This window comes from Ptychodera flava, chromosome 2 (genome assembly GCF_041260155.1).
Source record: "Ptychodera flava strain L36383 chromosome 2, AS_Pfla_20210202, whole genome shotgun sequence".
Taxonomy (NCBI): domain Eukaryota; kingdom Metazoa; phylum Hemichordata; class Enteropneusta; family Ptychoderidae; genus Ptychodera; species Ptychodera flava.
Genome location: NC_091929.1, coordinates 25,295,778 through 25,319,144, shown reverse-complemented (window position 1 = coordinate 25,319,144; position 23,367 = coordinate 25,295,778). Strand labels below are relative to the sequence as shown.

At 36.8% G+C, this 23,367-nt stretch overlaps 1 protein-coding gene across 1 annotated transcript; it reads left to right on the top strand.

The window, feature by feature from the left end:
* Window positions 1-10,744: 10,744 nt before the first annotated feature.
* Window positions 10,745-22,149, top strand: LOC139117638 (tyrosine kinase receptor Cad96Ca-like). Its single transcript, XM_070680882.1, has 14 exons — window positions 10,745-11,106; window positions 11,231-11,575; window positions 13,232-13,333; window positions 13,581-13,649; window positions 13,910-14,106; window positions 14,934-15,005; window positions 15,231-15,471; window positions 16,080-16,193; window positions 18,691-18,872; window positions 19,179-19,301; window positions 19,560-19,671; window positions 20,013-20,109; window positions 20,220-20,322; window positions 20,674-22,149. Exons 2-14 carry the CDS (start codon window positions 11,311-11,313, stop codon window positions 20,755-20,757), a joined length of 1,761 nt encoding a protein of 586 aa, XP_070536983.1. The 5' UTR covers window positions 10,745-11,106; window positions 11,231-11,310; the 3' UTR covers window positions 20,758-22,149.
* The last annotated feature ends 1,218 nt before the right edge of the window (window positions 22,150-23,367 follow it).

Here is a 23,367-nt window from a genome sequence, read left to right as displayed (position 1 = left end):
CATACATACATACATACATACATACATACATACATACATACATACATACATACATACATACATACATACATACATACATACATACATACATACATACATTGTTATGTAGGTCATTTCCCCCACACTCATCATGACCTGAGTTCAATTAGTCTAGAACATTCTCAAGGTCACTGCCCTTGATGACCTCACAACCTTGAATTCAATTAGTCATGTTTGGAATGTTCTGGAAAGTTGATTAGTTGTGTAAGGGAGATAATTTTAGAACAGTAATTAGCATGTCAATAAAAGTTCTAGATTGTTCTTATATGCCTTTATAAAAGGGACGTGCACAGCTTCCAGTCAGACTTTTGGGATCGTGTCTCTTGTGTGTTACTAAACTCCAGCAGTAGTCATTCTCAAGACTTTTCAAGACCTTCACTGTCAACGCTGGATTTATACTGTGGACTTTGTGCAGTTTCAAGCCTGCAAGCCAAAGGACTGTTCATTCATTCGACTGACTGTTACAACTCTGAGACTGGAGCTTTGCCGTCCCAGCTGAGATAAGTAGTCTGTACACTTTTAAAGCTTGTACTCTGTCCCTGACTTAGCAATTAGTTTGTTTTCGTAATAAATTTTGTTTAAACGTAAACTGCTGAGTTCACCCTTTTGTTCGTTTTCTCTGCACGTAACAATTGGGGGCTCGTCCGGGAGACGAATATTTTGAGCCGTTTGACAACATTTTGCCTACCTTTTCAAAACTACTGTATACTGTGAACTCAGCTAAATTCAATCATGGCGGAATTCAAGCCAGACGAATTTATGGATGACCTTGATCAGGACACATTTAATTCCCTCAGAAAAGACAACCTCATAGCACTGGCCAATTTCCTTAAAGTAGATGTCAAAAGATCTATGCGCAAGCGAGAAATACAGTTCAAGATTGCAAAACATTTAGTTAATTCTGGCCATTTTGAGGAGTCTGCCTTAAAAGATTATGAGCCTGAGTCTTCCTTCGAACTCAAAAATTGGAATTAGAAATACAGGCAGATTTCGAGCTAAAAAAATTGGCATTAGAAAAAGAAAAAGAATTACAAATGAAAGAAAAAGAATTACAAATGGAAAAGGAGAGACAGGCATTAGAAAAAGAAAAAATACAAATGCAGTTAGAAATGGAAGAAAGACAGAAAGAGAGGGAATTGGAAATGAAAGAAAAAGAATTGCAAATGGAAGAAAGACAAAGGGAGAAAGAAAGAGAGGAAAAGAAAAGGAAAGAGAATTAGCAGAACACCGACTGCAGTTAGAAATAAAACGTTTAGAGCTTGGACAGTCAGGAAAATTCTTCCCTTCAGACAAGTTTGACATCACTAAGCATTTCAGGTTAGTTCCCCCTTTCCAAGAAAAGGATGTTGATAAATATTTCCTTCATTTTGAGAAAATTGCTCAGAGTCTGAACTGGCCTAAGGAGTCCTGGTCTATGCTTTTGCAGAGTGCTTTGGTGGGTAAAGCCAGAGAAATTTACATTCAGTTGTCAGTAGAGCAGGCTTCAGATTATGATTCTGTGAAGGAATTAATTCTCAAGGGTTATGAGTTGGTGCCTGAAGCTTACCGTCAGAAATTTAGGGATTGTGAGAAGGTGAAGGATCAAACTTATGTTGAATTTGCTCGAACAAAAGAACAACTGTTTGATCGTGGTGTTCTTCTGAAAAGGTCAGTCAGAATTATGACAAATTACGACAACTTGTTTTGATTGAGGAATTTAAAAGGTGCATTCGGAGTGACATCAAGACATTTATCAATGAACAAAAGGCAGATACATTAGAGGTTGCTGCACGTTTGGCCGATGATTATTCATTGACCCACAATCTTCATTTCTCAGCAAACCATCCCAGTCCTTTTCCTACAGAAACAATGCAGGTAAATTTAACTCCTCCTTTTCATCCAAGAATTTCTCAAAGGACAGTAGGAAATCAAATGACAACAGTTCACAGAGTTCAAGTAACACTCCCACATCATCAGATCCCAAGTCTCAATCTCCTTCTGACAAACAGTTTGGTACACTTTCTTGTAATTATTGTAAGAAAGACGGCCATTTAATGTCAGATTGTTTCAAATTGAAAAGAAAACGTGAAGGTCAAAGTGGTCAAAGTGGATCTAAGCCCACCGGCTTTATTTCTTCATCAACTCAATTAGAGTCTAATAATGTGTGTAACACATTTTCTGAGGTTAAAGCCCTCTCATCCCCAATTAATGAGGTCAAGGTCAATTCTTCTCAAGATAGCATTATGGGTATTTTCGAACCATTTATTCATGATGGTTTTATATCACTTTCTAGTGATTTCTCTTCCGCTACCCCTGTCAAAATTTTAAGAGATACCGGGGCTTCCCAGTCTCTTTTGTTGGCAGATACCCTGCCGTTTTCTGAAAAGTCATTTTCAGGTTCTAAAGTTCTTATTATGGGGTAGATTGTAATGACTACATTCCTGTTCCTCTCCATAATGTCTATTTGTCTTCGGACTTTGTTTCTGGACCTGTGACTTTAGGTATTAGGTCTTTTTTGCCTTTTGAAGGGATTCACCTTCTTCTTGGAAACGACCTTGCTGGGGACAAGGTCATTACTAATCCACTTGTGACTGATAATCCTAGTTTAGATCAGGATCCAGAGCCAATTGAACAAGAGATTCCCGATTTATTTCCTTCATGTGCCATTACTCGAGCCATGTCAAAGAAAACTTCTGAGAATCAAAATACTCTCAAAAATAATGTCACAGATGTTGACTTAAATGACACCTTTCTCAGTCAGGTGTTTGACACGGATCATTCCGTTATCCCTCGTGGATTTGAAACTTCCAGTAAAACTTCTGCTGACCAAAGTCAGACATTTTCTAGATCAAATCTCATTGCAGAACAACACAAAGACCCAGATATTTTGTCTTTGTTTGACAGGGTAGATGATGAAGATAAAACTTCAGATAGCTCTGTTTCCTATTATACAAAGTCTGGTATTCTCATGCGTAAATGGAGACCTCCAGACGTTTTGGTTGATGACGACTGGGCTATAAAACATCAAATTGTGGTTCCAAAGCCCTATCGTGCTGAAATATTGTGCCTGGCCCATGAAACGCCCTGGGCTGGTCATTTGGGAGTAAGGAAAACTTATCATAAAATTCTCAGTCACTTTTATTGGCCTAATCTCAGGCAGGATGTAGCACATTTCTGTAAAACTTGTCACACATGTCAAATGGTAGGAAAGCCAAATCAGACCATTCCAAAGGCCCCTTTACAGCCAATTCCTGCATTTCAAGAACCATTTAGTAGGATACTAATAGACTGTGTTGGGCCCCTACCAAAAACAAGATCAGGAAATGAGTACATGTTGACAATTATGTGTACATCAACTCGGTTTCCAGAAGCCATACCACTGAGAAACATAAAGACAAAGACTATAGTGAGAGCTTTAGTAAAATTTTTCACTTTATTTGGCCTCCCTAAATGTGTCCAGTCCGATCAAGGCTCCAACTTTATGTCTGGTATTTTTCAACAAGTAATGGATCAGCTAGGCATTAAACAGTATAGGTCATCCGCCTATCATCCAGAAAGTCAGGGTGCTCTTGAGCGATTTCATCAAACTTTGAAAAACATGATTAGGACCTACTGTTTTGACACAGAGAAGCAGTGGGATGAAGGAATTCATTTTTTGCTCTTTGCTGTTAGAGAGTCAATTCAGGAGTCTCTTTGTTTTAGCCCATTTGAGCTTGTATTTGGACATACAGTCCGTGGCCCACTTAAGCTCGTTAAAGAGAAATTCCTATCAGACGATGATGATTGTCTGAATATTTTGCAATATGTGTCAGATTTTCGTATGAAACTCTCTAAAGCATGTGAATTAGCCAGAGAAAATCTTGAGTCATCTCAGCAGTCAATGAAAACCAAATATGATAAAAGCACCTCAAAACGGAAGTTTGAACCAGGTCAAAAAGTTCTGTTCTACTTCCAATTCCTGGCAAACCACTCCATGCTCGTTACTTTGGGCCATATCTAATTGATAAGAAATTGAGTGATTTAAATTACATCATAATAACACCTGACAGGCGAAAACAAAAACATCTATGTCACATAAATATGCTTAAGCCATATTTTGATAGGGATAATCCTACTATAACTCAGCCTGTCAGTGCAGTCAGTTCAAACCATTATGAAGATAGTGATACTGAAACTGACTTGAGTGAAAATACTCTAAACTCAAAGCTGGGCTCGGTCAAGCTTCAGAACTCAGAAATCCTGGAGAAGCTGGAGTCTACAAAGTTGGCACACCTCCAGCCAGAACAACAACAACAGGTGAAAGAACTGCTCCACGAATATAAACACCTGTTTCAAGATGTTCCAACGAGGACAAACGTCATCTATCACGACGTTGATGTTGGGGACAGTAAGCCTGTAAAACAGCATCCATACAGACTGAATCCAACAAAAGCGAAATATCTCCAGGAAGAAGTCAAATACCTGCTGGACAATGACTTTATTGAACCCAGTAAAAGTAACTGGAGTTCGCCGTGCATATTGTTCCCAAATCAGACCACAGTTATCGTATGTGCACGGACTTTAGGAAGGTCAACACTTTAACAAAGACAGACACTTTCCCAATCCCGAGGATTGATGACTGCATCGACCGAGTGGGAAAAGCCAAGTATGTGACGAAATTTGACCTACTGAAGGGATTTTGGCAAGTCCCTCTGACGGTCGTGCTCGTGAAATATCCGCCTTTGTTACACCAGACGGATTGTTCCAGTACAAGGTGATGCCATTCGGAATGAAGAACTCTCCGGCAACGTTCCAACGGATGATCAACGACGTCATATCCGGGCTAGACGGGTGTGCAGCTTACGTTGACGACGTAGTCCTGTATAGTGACACCTGGGAGGAACACATCAAGCTCATGCGGAAGTTCTTTGAGAGACTGAGCAAAGCAATGTTGACTGTCAACCTTGCCAAATCTGAGTTTGGTTGGGCTAGGGTAACTTACCTCGGACATACTGTAGGACAGGGTGAGGTAAAACCTGTTGATGCCAAATCAGTGCCATTTCAAGTTTTCCCATACCAAACTGCAAACGACAACTGATGCGCTTTCTCGGTATGGCTGGTTACTACAGAAAATTCTGTCCAAATTTCTCCACAATTACTGAGCCTTTGACTAACTTACTTAAAAAGAAAGTAAAGTTTGTTTGGTCAGAGCAATGCCAACAGGCATTTGATACACTTAAAGCCATACTGCAAAGTGCCCCAGTGTTGTCTGCACCAGATTTCACTTTGCCATTCAAATTAGCTGTAGATGCTAGTGATACGGCTGCTGGTGCTGTTTTATTGCAAGAGGATAGTCATGGTAGATCATCCTGTTTGCTATTTTTCACGCAAATTTAACAAATCTCAGAGAAACTACTCTACAATTGAAAAAGAGTGTTTATCTTTGATATTAGCTTTACAGCATTTTGAAGTTTATGTTACTTCTTCAAATCAGCCAATAGTGGTTCATATTGATCACAACCCTCTTGTTTTTCTGCAGAAATTTAAAGGCAAAAATCAGAGATTGCTAAGATGGAGTTTAATGTTACAGGAGTTTAATCTTGACATTAGACATATCAAAGGCAGAGACAATTTAATTGCAGACTGTCTCTCTCGTATTTAGAGTTTATTGTTGTTCACTTTCAAGAAATTTTATTGTTGTTCACTTTCAAGAAACTTTACTTTAGAGTAAAACAAAATTTGAGTACTTAAATCCTTTTCAAGATTACATTTGAAAAGAAAGATTTTTCTTTGAAAAATTTTCTTTTTTTTGAAGAGGGGGTGTGTTATGTAGGTCATTCCCCCACACTCATCATGACCTGAGTTCAATTAGTCTAGAACATTCTCAAGGTCACTGCCTTGATGACCTCACAACCTTGAATTCAATTAGTCATGTTTGGAATGTTCTGGAAAGTTGATTAGTTGTGTAAGGGAGATAATTTTAGAACAGTAATTAGCATGTCAATAAAAGTTCTAGATTGTTCTTATATGCCTTTATAAAAGGGACGTGCACAGCTTCCAGTCAGACTTTTGGGATCGTGTCTCTTGTGTGTTACTAAACTCCAGCAGTAGTCATTCTCAAGACTTTTCAAGACCTTCACTGTCAACGCTGGATTTATACTGTGGACTTTGTGCAGTTTCAAGCCTGCAAGCCAAAGGACTGTTCATTCATTCGACTGACTGTTACAACTCTGAGACTGGAGCTTTGCCGTCCCAGCTGAGATAAGTAGTCTGTACACTTTTAAAGCTTGTACTCTGTCCCTGACTTAGCAATTAGTTTTGTTTTCGTAATAAATTTTGTTTAAACGTAAACTGCTGAGTTCACCCTTTTGTTCGTTTTCTCTGCACGTAACAATATACATACATACATACATACATACATACATACATACATACATACATACATACATGCGTGCGTGCGTACACACACACACACACACACACACACACACACACACACACACACACACACATATATATATATATATATATATATATATATATATATATATATATGTGTGTGTGTGTGTATGTGTGTCTGTGTGTCTGTGTGTCTGTGTGTCTGTGTGTCTGTGTGATTATGAAGGAAAACTGACACTCTTATAACAATTTTAAGTTTGTATTTAACCTTAGAACAATAATAAGTACAAAATATCAAACAAAGAAGAGAAAACATCCGTTTTGGCCATATCAAATTTTGGACAAGGGGATCTTGGTATGTACTCATATAAAATCCATGAAAAGAATACAAATTACTGGTTCACAGCGAAAATACCGATCTATGAAAAATTAGATGGTGAGTATATTTCTTTAGTATGACGTATGTAATATGACATCAATCGATTCCAGCAATCATTATCATTCAAGGCAAATAAATTACCAGGTCCAATAAACAGTAAAACAAACACACAAAGAACATAAGATCACTGACAAAATCGGTAGTACAATCTTGAACCACTATATAAGTGGTGGTACCAGGTGTCCGGAATGGGTAAGCGTACCCTGCTAGCATGCTACACCCGTCAAGATTGAACTAGTGTGACAAAGTTATTGTACGGTAATTCAGCTATCTGCTAAATTACTGTTCTGAGTCAAAGTCGGGAATACTGTCTTTCATCATCTGAGTGACAGATTTGCCATATTTAGATATAAGATCTCCATATCTACCATAGAACTTCTTAAAAGATCTAACAACCTACTTTGTGAAAATCCTTGTCTCACCAGCTTTAAGACTAATAAGCTGTGTCTCTCTTGAAAATCTCCATATGAATCACAAAAAATAGGGAAAATGTAGAATGGAATAGGTTGTAGAATCGAACTCTTACAAAATCTCACTGTTGGCAAACCACACACGGGCAACGATTGTGAATTTGAACTATAGGCTGCGGTGTTATTAAATGATTGAGAATATTTTTAATATCGAAATTGTTTTGAATGAAAACTACGGTCTCTCCAATTGTTCATGATACCAACGGAACCCCACTAACGTTCATGTTCGTTCATTCGTCTTTCCTTACTCAAATTCTTGCAATGACATGCCTTATCCGCCAGAAAGCAGTAACGGTGGACAGGAATTGGAAATAAAGGACGTTAAATACATAAAATCTACGCCCAGTCTTGACCAAGATGGTAAGAAAGAGATGCCTTATTTAGAAATAACTGTTGACTGGTTGCTTTCTTCTTCAATGATAGTATTTAGTTTGTGAAATATATCGTGAAAATTGACGAGTGCCAGGAACTGAGAAATCTGCTTAATATACCTTCATCAAATAACCGAACCTTTGCCGAAAGTTCTGTCTTTACTGCACCACTAATAATTGTGCTGTAATTTACGTGCTAACTTAGACTATTTGTTTTTTAATAAAAAATTTATCCGTTCATTTTGAAAAAAGTTTATTTCTTAGGGCATGGAACGAAATCAAGAAAAATCTCACTGTCATTGGATTACTGTTTTGTATTTTAGGATTTACAAGTGGTAATGGATGCAATGGACAATTATATGGTGTATGGACTCATCTGATGACACTAGTAGCGATACTTATTTTTTACGAGGAAATTTTGTCGCCAATAATTACTGACACACTGTGCTTTAAAGACAATATTTAAGGGGTTATTACTGTGCAACGAGTTAAAAGCTATATGTCACCAAATAAACATTTTTTATATTTTTTGTCAATAAATAACAATAATATTTCTTAGTGAAATGGTGGTGCTTTTTTCCTTTTTTCCCGTTGATAAATAATGTGGAAATATAAAATGTTTGAGGCTTGATGAAAAAACATCCATGAGGAACGCGTCCATTTCTGTGACGTCATAAATGGCGTTCCTGAGTGTAGAACAGAGATGCTATACACACAATTGCAGAATGGCATCTATCTCAAGTTCTGTCTATAATCTTGAAAGTGAAAATAACTCCTACAGCGAAATGTTGTTTGGAATGATTGATTTAGAGGGTAGCCAGTGATGAAGAGTCCAGTGTTGCTGTTGAAAATGATACCATCGCAAATATTGTGAGCGTAGATTATTTTTTTTTTGTGCCTCAGTCCACTCAATGCGAATGACTTCCTGGACCAGCCGCCTGCTAGTTGAGTAGGTCAACGCAAACAGTCCATAGCTTCACAGGTATAGATCGGCCTGCCCCGTTCTTTACAAAAGTTATTAGACTAGTATATTACTTTTATCAGGCCTTACTGCCTGTAGAATTGATCCTTGCTTTCCTGCATTGCGTAAATAAAAACACTTGAGATGCAAGGCGGACCCCGGTCGCTTGGTTTTTTATTCTAGGTGCGCGGCACCAGTTACAGCTGGTCAAGGCAATCAGGTCAAATGTGCATTTTTCGGAAACACAGAAAAACTGCAATCTTCATCATTAATGGCATGGTCTTATATACGACGCGTCGATCGACGCGCTGACTTGGCCATGCAAGACCAGACTGAGGGGCAAGTGGGCAAAGCTTTCAAATAAATATAGCGTGCAGATACCTCACCTTTTAATAACATGAAAAATGTAACAACATGCAAGGGGAGAGGATTGCGGAAACGCTGTCAGGCACGCGGTGAACACAGCCAGATCGGTGTACGTGGTCTGGACGCTCGATCGATCGATCGAACGTACTCAGTAGGGCCTAGGTGCACACGGCGCGGCCCTGACATACATGTGTATGGGTGAGAAAAATCAAACACACGATCTTTTGTCGAGCTGTACTTTATCATATCGATATATATTTCTGAAACATTGTGATGCTACCAAAGTTAGGCAAACGCAAAATTTACAATAAATTATCATTATGTATGTCAAGTTCTGTCATCGTGTCAACATAGCCCCTCCAACGTGCACTCTATTGAGACGTCATCACTCTTGGTGGTACTTGTCACGTGCACAGCAGAAAAGCCAATGTTTTTGTTTTGAAAGTTTGTTTACAAAACAGCTTTTCTAGGCGGCCGCAACGCATCAAAATGAACGTATTTGTGTGCCGGGATTGGTAAGAGGCTTAGCTAAGAAGAGTACTTCAACGTAGTATGGTCTATTTGCTTTAGTTTCAAGAAAAAAAATTGACAATTTTCATCCATATTGCAACTTTAAAGCAGTTCTTCCTAAAGTGTTGCTCATAACCAATCAATTTGGGTAAGTGTATTTGATATCTCGAAAGGACACTGTAATTTCTGTCCCTCCATTGGTTACCGTCATTCAAATATCTATGCTATTATGTCATGTCAGCTTTCTTTATTCAAGTATATATCCTTTGTACATGCAGCTATAGCCCTGATATGTCCGTAATTTTGTGATATGTGACCGAAATACGTTCAAGATCATGGCAATTTGTCGTCTGTTTTGCTTGCTTGCTTTCATACGATTGTACGGAAGCGTGAAAAGCAAAGGATTTCAAAGGGTCAAGGAAAAGTCAGACACTCTTAATATTCACTGTCAGAAACACAATACGTGGAGTCGTGCCAATTTTGCTACTTTTGATGTCATCAATGTAGCAAGCTTGGCACGATTCCACGTATTTTGTTTAGGATTTTCGATCGCTATGCTCATGCAGTCCACATGATAGCAGTGTGTCCAATTGTGTTCTAACGGGCATTCTGAGACTTAGATCTCAATTCTTCCACATGGAATGCTTGCTTTGTATACGTGACACTGAGAAGAATGGGTCTCGGAAAAAACAGCCAAAACCATATTATACGATCTCACACTGGCGCAAATTGCGCATCAAAGAAGGGGTTTTCACTCAAAATCCTATCGAGTGAACATTTTTAAATCCAAACGAGAGATAATGAAACCAAGTACTGCGCATCTTGCCTGTATACTGATATACCTTGGAGGTAAGTACCGTTTACTGACTACACTATAAATTAATGATAAAAATCGTTTTAGCGTAATAGCATAATCATATCAGTAACGTGTATCAATGGCAATACTGTTTCATGGTTACCTTGTTGATTCGTTATATATGATTGTTTTCTTCCTAAGGCTTGAAAAAATAATTCCCTACAGAAATATGCCTTATTTTTTGTATCTGTAGTATGCGGCGATACCCAGTCAAATTTGGTTAACTTAAGATAAAATGACACTTTAACTTGTTCGGCAATATGGTTATAGATTTTTCCGTGGCTCAGATAAAAGTGGAATTTTGGGAAAATATAGAAACAATGACAATAGACTAGGTACTTAAGTAATCAACATTCTTTCTGCTTCCACCGACAGAACTCATAAATGCCGAAGAAATTAATGAAGCCCATTCTAAATTTTATGCGAAGTCTGGCGAAACAGCAAGCATCCAATGTCCAATTCATGACATAAACAAAACAGACCTCAACATTACGTCAGTCCGATGGACAAAATGGCCGAAATTAACGTTTGTCGCGCAATACTACTTAGAAGAAGGTGTTGGAAGGTCCCGAGATGCAAGGTTTTACATTAATGTCGCAACAATTACGACGCTCTTTATAAAAAACACGACTTTAGTATAAAAAACACGACTTTAGCAGACGAGGGAACATATCAATGCATCGTCCGAGGCTTACATTTTGAAGTAACTCAAAAACTTGTGAGCTTAAATGTATACGGTAAGTAAACTTCACTGACGAGTCTTATCGAAAGCAAATATGGAATACTTGATTATTGACGTATCGAATAATTCACTTCTGTATTTTACATTGACTGGTAACCTTATTTATCTTTTATTTATAGAAGGATATTCTTTGGATCTGTCCGAAAAAGGAAAAAACGAAAGCAACCCGACATCTATCAATGTAACCGCAGGATCAAAAATGGCTATACTCTGTATTGCGATTCTTACTCGACCGTTGCTCCGTCTTGAATGGGTGAAAATAGGTGAGGGTGATAGTCGAATTCAACAGACAGTCTCGAATGAAAAGGCCGGTGATAAGCATATCATTACCCGCGAAGTTTACCTTGAGGAGACTTATCTGAACGACACTGGTTTTTACACATGCCATGGCTACTACAGTGACATACATGAAGCAAATAGCAACAGATCAGTATTACTAATCGTAGAGAATAAGACGGCAACAGGTAAAACATAGCATCTTTTCATGTAATTTTTTGTTTTTGTAAATGCGATGTGCATGGAAACTATTTATTTATATCAAATGCATGCAGAGTCGACGTCACATTCTTCGTTACTCATGTTCCAAAAGTATGCTATCAAAAGCAGGGCCTAGTACACCTGTAAGGTATGTTTGCCTCTGTTATCAAAATATATTATAGTAATTCCGATTTTTGACGTGAATGTAATTCGTCAAAATATCAAATAACCACAGGACACATTGGCATACCTACCAGGGCGAGAAAAGGGGACACGTCTTCGTATCAAATGTACATATTCATGCATTTCAAACATTCAACTAGGAAGGAAAAGATACCATGGCTTAATGTTATTTTAATAGAGACTGTCATTTTTATTTAAACTAGCATGTACTTTTGAAAGACGAGTAGCAACTACTAGAGTACAAATTTGTCATAAGAAGGGTTAGAAGCCTAATTTTGATAATACTTAACAGACCTGTGCATTATGTGGCTCCTTTACTATGAGATGAAACAAAACTTTCGGTGAGATCGAAACAATTCAATTTGCTACCTTTTTTGTAATCATTGTAAAGAAACATCTTCATTGCGATTGTTTTCCATCTCCACAATGTGGTGCAGTACCCGCTAACGTTAAAAGTGCCGGGTCATAGCTTAAAAGGCAATTTGCTCGTAGAGGATTGGACTCATGATTTAGTAACAGTGAAAGATGTTTATTATACCCTCAACGCAGTCAGAAAATTCAACGTGTTATATATTTCCGTGATTAAATTTAACGAAAGAATTTCGAAGTGTACCTAGGTATTTGTGATATTTTCTGGTTGTGATCACACAAAGCATGGTACCGAGACCTGTTATCAATTGGAAATAATGAAAGCTGCTGCATGCAACTATTTATTTTGATCACTGTTTGTGCTTGATAAAAATGCAATTTTCTGGTGATAATTATGAAGTAAATACACGTAAAGAAGAAATTGCAATTGAGCCTTTACAAGGTGACTTCATTTTGTGTGTATCAACGCCGCTAAATGTTGTTTTCTTATTTCATTTACAGACTGAGTAAAAAATAATCATATAGCAAAACTATGTGCAGCAGCAAATGTAGCAAATAGCTTAGAGGGACGATTAAATTGAATTTGTTAAGAGCGCTGCTCTAATCACGTGTTGTCAAATCATCTCCAATTGACTTGCTTACAGCATCCGGAATGTTGACCTGTCAATGAGTTTGAATATGTAAATTTTTAAGTATCTCAAAATCGCTTCAATTTGATCTTCCATTTGTCAAGAATGACGATAAAATATATCAAATTCAAATAATAAAAAATATGAGCAATGGAATTAACGCCAATAAAGCAACATACACGTTTCTATGAGGTATGACAACTGTGGTATATACTTTAGGTTGAATTATTTAAAACGTCAATATGTACAATATTCAAGGCACATTCCCTATTAACCAATTTTGTTCACGGCAGACATTCAAGCATAATAAATGTATATGATGCGTAGAGATGAAGTCTATATGCTTAATTTAATTGTGAATTTGAAAATGTTTTCATAATTTGTGTTTTAAAGTTTCGCGAAAATTAAAAACATGGCTGCGATGTGCTTCGTTATGCTCGTTTTCATTTTAAATGAATGCAGGACCGCCGCCTTCGATTTCTTCGTCTCTTGTTACAAGCTTTTCGACAAGAGTCCCCATGACGTCTGCAGTAGGTGAATTTTCAATGGAAACCCTGACCAAAGGTAATTATACCTATAGTGAGTTATTTCATATTTTATCAAATAACGTACACAAGGACACATTTTTCCTGAGTCGATTTGTATCAGCCAAGTCCGGTCAGCCCCATCGATATTTTGATTTCGTTTTTTATTTGATATTGTGATTTTATTTCCGATTATTATTGCAGAAATATGACATACTTTACTTCATTCTCATTGTTCAGTAGTACAAAATGATTTTATGCCCTCTCTTTCTTTCCCACTCTTTCAGGATTACTCGGAACAAGTATTAGTGAGATGCAAAAATTTAAGGCAATGCATCAAGTTCCGACAACACAAGGTATAACAGCAGTCTACAAGAACAGTTGACTAGATTTCCTTTGAAGATAAACAATTTTGAAGACTTAAAATCGCCACTGTGACTGTTTATTCGGCATTTATGTCGTCTGCTGTTTGAACAAATGTAACCATGACAAAACCCAATAAATTTTGACTCGTTTACCATCTAAGTCTTTGTGAGGTCTCTAGAATTTAGGAGCATCATATTTAATTTGTCGCATATCGCAACCAAACTTTCTTTATTTCTCCTTGATACAACAGATATTGATGCATCATATCAGAAACAGAAAGAAGGAATAATCATGGCAACGATGGTAACTGTTTTAGTGGTGGTCATTGTGGCATTGTTTGCTGTGATTGTGTATGTGCTTTCCAAGAAGGCATGCCATAGTGATAACTCGTCAACAAACGGAACTGAACAAGACGAGGAATCTTCAACTGGAGGGAGCTCAGAAAATGTGAGTGATATCTACTGTTAATACAATAAAACGTCATTATCACAGCAATACAGATAACCCAGGACACATAATTATGTTCCAGAAACTGTTCTCATGAATACTGTAGACAAGGCAAGCATAGGGGCGAACTGCTCATCTGCCTGAGAGAAAAATTAACTCATATATGCACCCCTTTCTGGCATTTAAGGATTAGTCATACATAGAAACAAATAAAAAAAACTGATCATTCTTCAACAAAAGTGTGATAATTCTGTGTTCCGGAAAAATCTGAAAGAGGCTTATACCAAACCGGAATAAATTGAAAGTAAATTGTTTCCACGGAATTAGAACACGATGAAAAACAATTTTACAGAAGGAGTGAATCATAGTTTCAAAAGTAGATCAACAGATTTACCGGGCAAAGGAATGCGTCCTTTAACCTGAAAATATGTAAATTACTGTGCGTGAACAAACACCATTGTTTACAACTTTAGTGATAAATATTATCTCGCATCTTATCGTTGAGAGACAAGTGGTTAACATGTGGATATATGGTAGCAAATTTATTGGTTACTTAGATGCCGCTTTGAGACTGATCTTTAACCTTTTCTGATATGTTCAACAGTATCGACAAGTTTATCATGTCAACTCATGTAACTTATAAGGGGGCGGTACTGCCAGTCCATCGAACGATCCATTTCCAAAATCTAGATCTAAATAAAAATGAAAAGTCATCTTTCTCTATCTAGGTCGTATTCCATTAAATTGTCTCTAAGTTAACATTGCTGTTTTTACGGTATCGTGTCATATTACTCATGTAACTCAAGGGTTTTGATCGTTGTTTTCAGACTCAAGGTGGCGAAACTACAGAAAATCAACCTTTCATTGATGGTGCACAAAATCCTTCCGTATCCAACTCGGTAAAGACAATCTTTGCAATCATGGCAGATTTATGATTTGCTGAAAGTAACTGAAGATTATGTTTCAAAACTCTGAAGAGTGTACTTCTGTCAATTTTTGTTACCGATCCAAAATATGATATTGTTATCAAGTTATTTTACGGGGACACTACAACAAAACAGTGTTCTGTTAGTAATGAATTTAAAAAAATATCATATGCAATATTCTTATACATTTTATATAAGGGAACATTACAGCCTAACAATGCCATTGAACAAAGCACGGGGGCATATGCAACTCAGGAAGAGCTTATACAGAACAAGCCAACATTTCCGTCTGAACCTCTTGAATTCGATTATTGTCTTTTGCGATTTTACGACAACTGTTTTCTTGGACGAGGGGAATTTGGTTTTGTGCGAAAAGCTGTTGCTCCATATATCCGTGGTGAATATGGGGACATACAGGTTGCTGTGAAGTGCCTGAAAGGTAGGTATGGGTGATCGAAGATGATCAATGATCTTTCAAATGTACTAATTGATCACAACAATTGGCTCATTGAGAAATGATCTAAAATTGTATTTCTCTTCAGAATAGTCATTATCGGGAATTTTATGCCTTAAATGTATTGGTTGCAGAACATGTTCATGCAAAAAAATAACTCACTGCTCAATATTGTTCTGAGACTTTTTTTCGGCTTGCTGGTCAAACCGAAGCAACCTGTTTTGTTTCATCCATAGTCCGCTGAGTACAGAACCATGTATGTTCTAAGCTGTTTCATTGATTTTACATATTCGGCGATTGTTGCCTCATTCCGTGCGTAGTGTATAAATGTTAAAAACATCATTGTATTGAGGTATACCTATTTAAGAGTTGCCACAAACGCTTTTAATATATGCATAGTATACTATTTCAATGATCTGCAGGTGTTTACTTTCTGTGTCCCTTTAGTATCATTACACGGAAACAGATATTAAAGTTATACGTATGAAAATCTATTGAAATAAAAATTAATATTAATAATAAGAAAGAGTAAATTATTTTTGTTATTGATTACATTATCGCATCTGAATGCCACTTCTTTCCCCCATATCCAGAGGATGCATTATCTGAAGACAAAGACAACTTTCTTCGGGAATTAGAAATAATGAAACTGTTACGGTCCAGTCACCCGAACATTGTTAAACTACTAGGTTATTGTACATCGTCAGGTAAATTAAAGAAATCCGTTAAAATGCGTTTGTTGCTTATACTACGCAAATGCATCATCAGCTACGTGGCAAATCATATCGCTTTTTCTCATATATCGAATTACAATAAAATAAAACAATATAACTCAACAGAGATTTATTAAATGCTGGTATATGTCCTTTTTACATAGCAATTACCTTTCATGCATAAGTTGAAATAAAAAAATGGACAAGGCTATTGTTTCTAATATCTGTCTAGAGTTGAAGTTGTAATAGTAAGATCAACCGTCATGTGGTGAAAAAAAACCCACCAAATCAGTTGAAACTATGGGCGATCTTGCCTATCAATTTTGGCCATTTTTGAATGACCATTTTTTTTTGAGATTTCATTGAAGCAAATACTCGGAGTGCTGACAGCAAGCAATAGGTCATAGGCTATATTTACACGTCAGCCCCGACGTCAAAAGTTGAAAGGTCAGGTAACCTTCATTGTACCGACTGCTGATATTTATGCCCAGATATTTCGATAACCAGGTTTAGGGTCGCTTTAAAGCTACTACGCTTAGCTCAGTATTTCGTTTTTTGTAGGACTCTTTAATATAACAATGACTTTTAAACGTCAACTCAGTCGATGTTATTGCAGTATGCCTGGCAGAATTGCTTTAGTTATAATAAATTGAAATGTGATCATTAAGTACAAGATCAACTGTTTTGTGAATGCAAAATTGAACGAATGTTGCAGTGCTTACCTATAACGCACGGGAAGGTAGGACGCAAGCCTATGTGAAAATGCGATGTTTTTACCGTCGTGGCGCATAGTATGTCCACTTGTAGTGGGATGAGATCCCAGGGACCATTTATGTCTACGAGGAAATGATCCGCGAGTTATCCATAATTGCATTCAGCAATGATCGTGGTAACGTTTCCACTCGAGTAGCCACAGGTGTAACTGCATGGAACACTGGGTGTTTAACATACAATGTATGCCATTCAAATCTCAATATTCATGTCTTAACATGCAAGAGTTAACAAGTAAAATACCACTTATGATGTGATTTGATCACTACAGGGCATGATCTCCTCAGTGCTGACATTAAATCAAATCATTTCAAATAAATATTACCAAGAGGTGGTGTAAAATCTTTAACGTTTTCTGTAACCTTCAAAATTACTCGACGATAAGCTAAAACAGTATTTAGGAGCGATTCACTATATTACTGGTGTCCCCTCTATCTAAATCTTGAGTTAGTGAATGAGTAACTCTAAATGTCCGATCAAAATTGTTTTTCAAATGTGGCCACAAAGAGCGCCATCTAGCCTTTTGTACTACCTTTGTGAAGAGTGAACACACAACATTTAGGTTCATAGATCAAGGGTCATCAAAAAGTTCGTAACTAACTTGACATTTAAAAACATTAACACTCCGAGGAGAACTAGGAGACAAATTTAATTTACCGCGTCAGAAAGTGTTGGAAAAAGCTACCTTATTTAGTATAGATGTAATGTAGTAGATTCTATATGCTAATAGGTTGTGCGCAGGAGGGGCTAATGCTTGAACATGCATCGCGCAGTAGTTATCGATGGTATGTCAAATTGCTTGGCAAGGTTATCTCGATCATGACCTATTTATTGTAAATAACTAACTAGGCATGCGGCTTACGTGGGGGCTTTACATGATACGCATTTTGATCTTTGATCTTTGATCTTTGATTTTCAAAACTGAAACTGTGCATAAATGGCAGTCTGATCATAGGTCATTTGTTGACCACAGACGATTCAGGACGGGCGACCCGTCAGGCGAAATTCAGACAAGAAATCAGATTATTGCATTGCAATGGATAGGAAGGACCTATGCCATCTTGAAAAATCTCTATTGTGTGTTGCTTCCTCGTTTATCATCACCCTTTGGTCAATAACAAAGAATTTCAAAGTGTGTAGCATCGTTTTCAATCAATTAGTATTTTTACACATTCTTTATTCAACTATTTGTCTGTCATGCGGAATCTCTTGGTGTCGTACAAGTAGGAATTGGCACCCTGTTCCAAACGGTTTGCTATTTTGTGACATTCTTTATTTTTATTTCGCTGGGCATCATGGCTCACGAATAGGAATATCCATGTATAACACATTCATTTATTGATGCTGCAATAATAACAAAACAAATAAATACTGTACCGCTCGTCAAATACGTAAATAACAACTGCAATATTTCATCTTTCTTCTCGCATTCGTTCGACTTATTCTAACTAGTTTTATTTGACATTGAAGAATTAGATTATTTAACATTTAAAAGAAATACAACAATTGCATTAGGACGCTCTTTCTACTGCCTATAAATTCAATACTTGTCTCACCATTGTAAAAATTAACAATGATCGGTATTATTATCATTACGTGAACATTATAAAAACGAAACAAATCACTGTATAACATTCGTTTGTACTCGAAAACACTTTTGTATTTGAAAATAAATTTACTTCGATAAGACATGGGTGACACACATTCTTGGTAATTACAGATCCTATCTGCATCATCGTTGAATTGGCAACGCATGGGAGTTTGCATGGCTATCTTCTTAAGAACAGGTGTCACGGATCGTATCAAAATATTCATCCTCAAAGTCGAGATTTGACATCATCTGACCTGCTGCAATTTGCCTGGCAAATTGCAAAAGGGATGAGCTTCATTGATTCAAAATTGGTAATTAAAAGCTGAATACTTATCGACCTATTTAGAGGTGACGTCATTAGTCTTAAATAAAACGAGAGCATGGTCTGAATTTTCAACGATACCATTGGCAAATATTCAACAAACATAAAATATATATACTCCCTTGTAAACATACAGCCACAGAAAGAATAGCGAGACTCTGTTTGTGTACAATCAATCATGTGACTGTTAATATTTGCATGCCTTATTTAAGAAGCAAAGGGTACTTTTAGATCTGACCGCCCTCTATATTGTTCACTAGAGTTAGGTCTAATTCTTTCTTCTTTTCTCCCTCAGTTTATTCACAGAGATTTGGCCGCACGGAATATTCTTTTGTGTGACAAAATGTGCTGTAAAATATCTGACTTTGGTTTTGCACACGATGTCAGTGCAACGGGTGTTTACAAATTTACAGCACAGGTAAACTGTAGGTCGCAATATGACTTTAAGTATGATCATAAATTGAATGCTCTCTCTTCCTGTTCAATTGAAGTTTTCTTTGGCGAAAACTGCACTTTTTAACATGGTGGCTAAGTGCCAAATACTATTGCTCATGCGTCATCTTAATATCATCTTCCTCTAAACCGATTGAATATTAGTTTATGTCCTATTGACAAAGTGTAACGCTAGTACATACAATCCCAGTGAGCTAGTTATCCTTCCTTTTTCAAACCCAAGGGTCGTCTGCCGATACGATGGATGGCTATAGAGTCCTTGATAAACTCGATAAGCACGATTAAAAGTGATGTTTGGTCGTACGGAGTTGTTCTTTGGGAATTGGTTACCTTAGGTAAGCCAAGTTAAGGATGTTAAGTAAATGTAGGTAGATCGATTAAGCAATCATCTCGGAGAACAGCTTGACATCAATATTCAGCGGTTTTTATTATCTGCATATTTAATTTATTACCAATTTGTATCTTTTCTATAAATAGCAATCGAAGTCCATTACCGACTTCCATAATGCGGTAGAGGGACTCTAATTTCAATGCTTCAGGTCACGATAGAAACTATACTCATCAGTAAATGTCTCGATGAAAACAAAATGGTATTTAGAATGTAGTGTGTGCCTTCATTTTTTCAATTTGTGATTATGTACAGTGTTGCTAAGCTTTTTTTCATTGCAATCATTAGGTTCAACACCTTACGCACAATTTGGACCTAGATGGGTGATTCAAAAGTTAAGGACGGGTTACAGATTACCAAAGCCAAGACATTGCAGTGACGAACTGTAAGAACAATTTACTTCTTTAGTTCATTATATTTATTCCATGACTTTTTTCAGGGATTGTGACCTCAATTGTAACATAGTATCAAGTAACTATCTTGAATTTCTTGTAGTTACCAAATCATGTCGCAGTGTTGGCTGCAAGATGCTGACAGAAGACCATCGTTCTCTGAATTAAGTAAAACAATCGGAGAGATAGCAAATGACGTAAACGAGGTGAGAAGTAGTGTTTCTAGTGAATGATGTTGTTATGGTCAGTAGAAACAAGGACCAAAGAAACTTACATTTACTTATAACTCTCAGGAAGCGTCTCCGTGTCTGTATACTTTTAGTCAGGTAATTCGTTTGTTGGTTAGTTTGTAAGTAAGTTAAGTTAGTTGGACAGTAAGGTAAGTAGGTAGGTAGGTAGGTAGGTAGGTTCGTAGGTAGGTAGGGATGGAGGGAGGTAGGTTGGTAGGTAGGTTGGTTGGCCTGCATATATGTATTTTGTGTATCCTTATGTATGCTTATGTATTTACGTATGTGGTCAAAATCGAATAGGATATATCATTCTTTTTACTGTTGCAGGAATACTTGCGGATGAAAGATTTTGATGATCATATTTATGTGAATATTGCAGAAGAAGAGTGGCCTTCCGATGAAAGTTTGTAAGACCGTTGCGCGACAAACTGTTTAAATCAACTTCAAGTTCGTTGCCTGGCCGTTTTGAGTTAAACATTAATGTATCATTGCCATGAAGACGTGTTATTACAAGGCTATATTTTGATATTTTGATAGAAATGTTCAATTAGAACAGTGTTGCTGGCTCACCAACTCGGGTTTTAATTCAAATTAAAAAGTGTTTACATCTGTTATGATGATTACATTCTTGAAGATAAGAGATAGTATTCACTAATTTCAAAGAGCTCAACTCATTGCCTTACACAGTTAACTCATATTGAAGTTCATTCGCCTTCAAGTACTTATTCTTACAGGGTTGTCAATTTAATGGCACTAGATGGTAAGATAAAACATAAACCATAATAATGTCTGCCTAAAAATAAATAGGAACACACACCAACTTTAAGAAATGATAAAAAAACGATTTAGCGGATAAAATTTTGATCAAAATCGATCTTGTCGAGATAAAAACCTTTCCTGGTGTTAGCTAAAGGTTCGTTGATACTTTCCAAAACTCTTAAAACAACACATTTGAACATTAATGCATGATATTATGAACGTCGTGATTGCTTTAAGATATGAGGTAATATTATATGGCTATGTCTAAGAGACTAGCAGGCTGTATAAAGTCCGATGAGTAAAATGTACCTAAATGTTCTCAACTTTGAATTCATAAATGAATTACAATCATAAGTCTGCTGAACGTTAGCTAATAATGATAACAAAAAACAGGCATTTATATTCTGATCTTTACGTTAACAGCTGAAGAAAATACAGCTTAATTCTGCGTACTAAGACTTCATGATACGTTTACCCATGTTTGCTTCCCTGGAACCAAAGTGGTTAAAGAGGTCATTAATTCATTTATGTTAGCATATTTTGCTGTAGACTCTTTCACAGCCCCTCGACAGCTACGCCTTAGACCTGTCAAGCACCCACTGTGACAACAGTTCAGCCGAGCACAGCTCAGCTAAGCGAATAGTTCCACTATGCGTTAACCTGGCTGACATTAGTGTGATTGCCTGGCTGGCCCAGTAACCTTCATATGCTAGGAAAGCAGCATAGCGCACGATAGGTTTTGAGAAAGTCTTATTTGGCTGCGATTGTAGGTTAGCCGCGAAGTGCACAAAGGTATTTTACCAAACACACAGTGATGTCAATCTGAAAGAAACAGATTACACATTTTTAATGAGTTTAGTCCTTTTGTTTTTGCAAAAATGTCCACTTTCTATTTTCCTTGCCATTTTATCATAAACTACTGTTTTTATTCATTTAATGCAATAAATCTTTATGCTTTGTCATGTGAAAGAATAGAATAGCAATGTGTTTTACAATGAATGCGTGTTTTGGGTAAAGAGTACAGAGACAGACTCCTCACAATACTACAGATAGTTTCATCGTAGACTATATTTTGTGACTATATTATAGTCATGATATATAGACTATATTATATGTTGGAGCAGCAGGAATAGAAATTGTGCATATCATAACATTGAACCCAGAGTGAATAAAAGCATGCATATATCAATTTTGCCAGGCGCAATTGAAGGTTGCTTGTTTCCTGTCATGACATCATCAAACTCATTCCCTGCTGTGAGTTTCTGTCGCTGAATCAGTTCTGTCAGCCTATTAACATTGCTTTTCTATTACATTTCTACCTTGTTTACTGAAGTTCTAGAAACATCTTCCTCTTAGCAGTCATATTTAAGCTAGTTAATCATACTTCGACAATTTAGAAAAGCGTTGCTTTAATTTAATTTTCTTTAAAATTGATTCCGCCGCATTGAGCTCCCTTCACTTTGTCGATGCAGACAGAAAGTAGTCTGATTTCAAATAGTTTAAGATTTTAAAGCCCTTTTGCCTCGAAATATATACATTGTAGTGCGCAGCAATAAGGTGTTCATATTATACATTTCCACGAAAGTATGATTTTTAAAGGTCATTTTTAAGGTCATGAATCCGTAAAATTGGAAAATTTTGCCTTGAAATAATTGTAGAAAACTCTGATAATCCGAATAGTATGAAACAAGCATCATCATCATCATCTTCTTCTCCATCATCATCATCAGCAGCATCATCATCATCAAATTCCTCGGATTTGCATTATTTCTCGATTTAGAATTTGCACAGTTTAAAGTACTCTTGTATAGCAAAAAATATTTTCTATGTGCCCCTGTTCTTGAAAGAACTACTGTGTGTCAATACGAGATACACTAATGCGATATTTGTATGATTCGTGTTTGAGAAGGCATACCCTCTGCAACAGCAGTAAATGCAAGAATATATAAGGACGACAACGCATGAAGGATAATAATATGATAAATCTGCTATATGGTTAGAAGTTTTCTGAACTCTTTGTCATCGGCAGTTGCGTTTTGCGCCAACGTAGTACATCATGTAACAAAATACGAGTGTAATAAGACAGTGAAATAAGAAATAAGAAAGAAGAGTGCAATAAGACAGTGGTTCGGCAGACTAAATGTGGTTTGGGCGTTCAGCACATGTTAATCTCTTGTCGACCACAGCGATGATTTAAGATGATACTAAGCGAGTTCTTCTACGGTTATGAGAGGCATTTCAACGTTTTACACAATACAATGT

What these genes read in the sequence shown, in the direction of transcription:
- LOC139117638 (XM_070680882.1), top strand. Translation starts at nt 11,311, where the DNA reads ATGGCTATACTCTGTATTGCGATTCTTACTCGACCGTTGCTCCGTCTT. An exon ending in AGGTTATTGTACATCGTCAG is followed by an intron (nt 16,194 to 18,690) that starts GTAAATTAAAGA and finishes TGGTAATTACAG; the next exon opens with ATCCTATCTGCATCATCGTT. An exon ending in AGACATTGCAGTGACGAACT is followed by an intron (nt 20,110 to 20,219) that starts GTAAGAACAATT and finishes AATTTCTTGTAG; the next exon opens with TTACCAAATCATGTCGCAGT.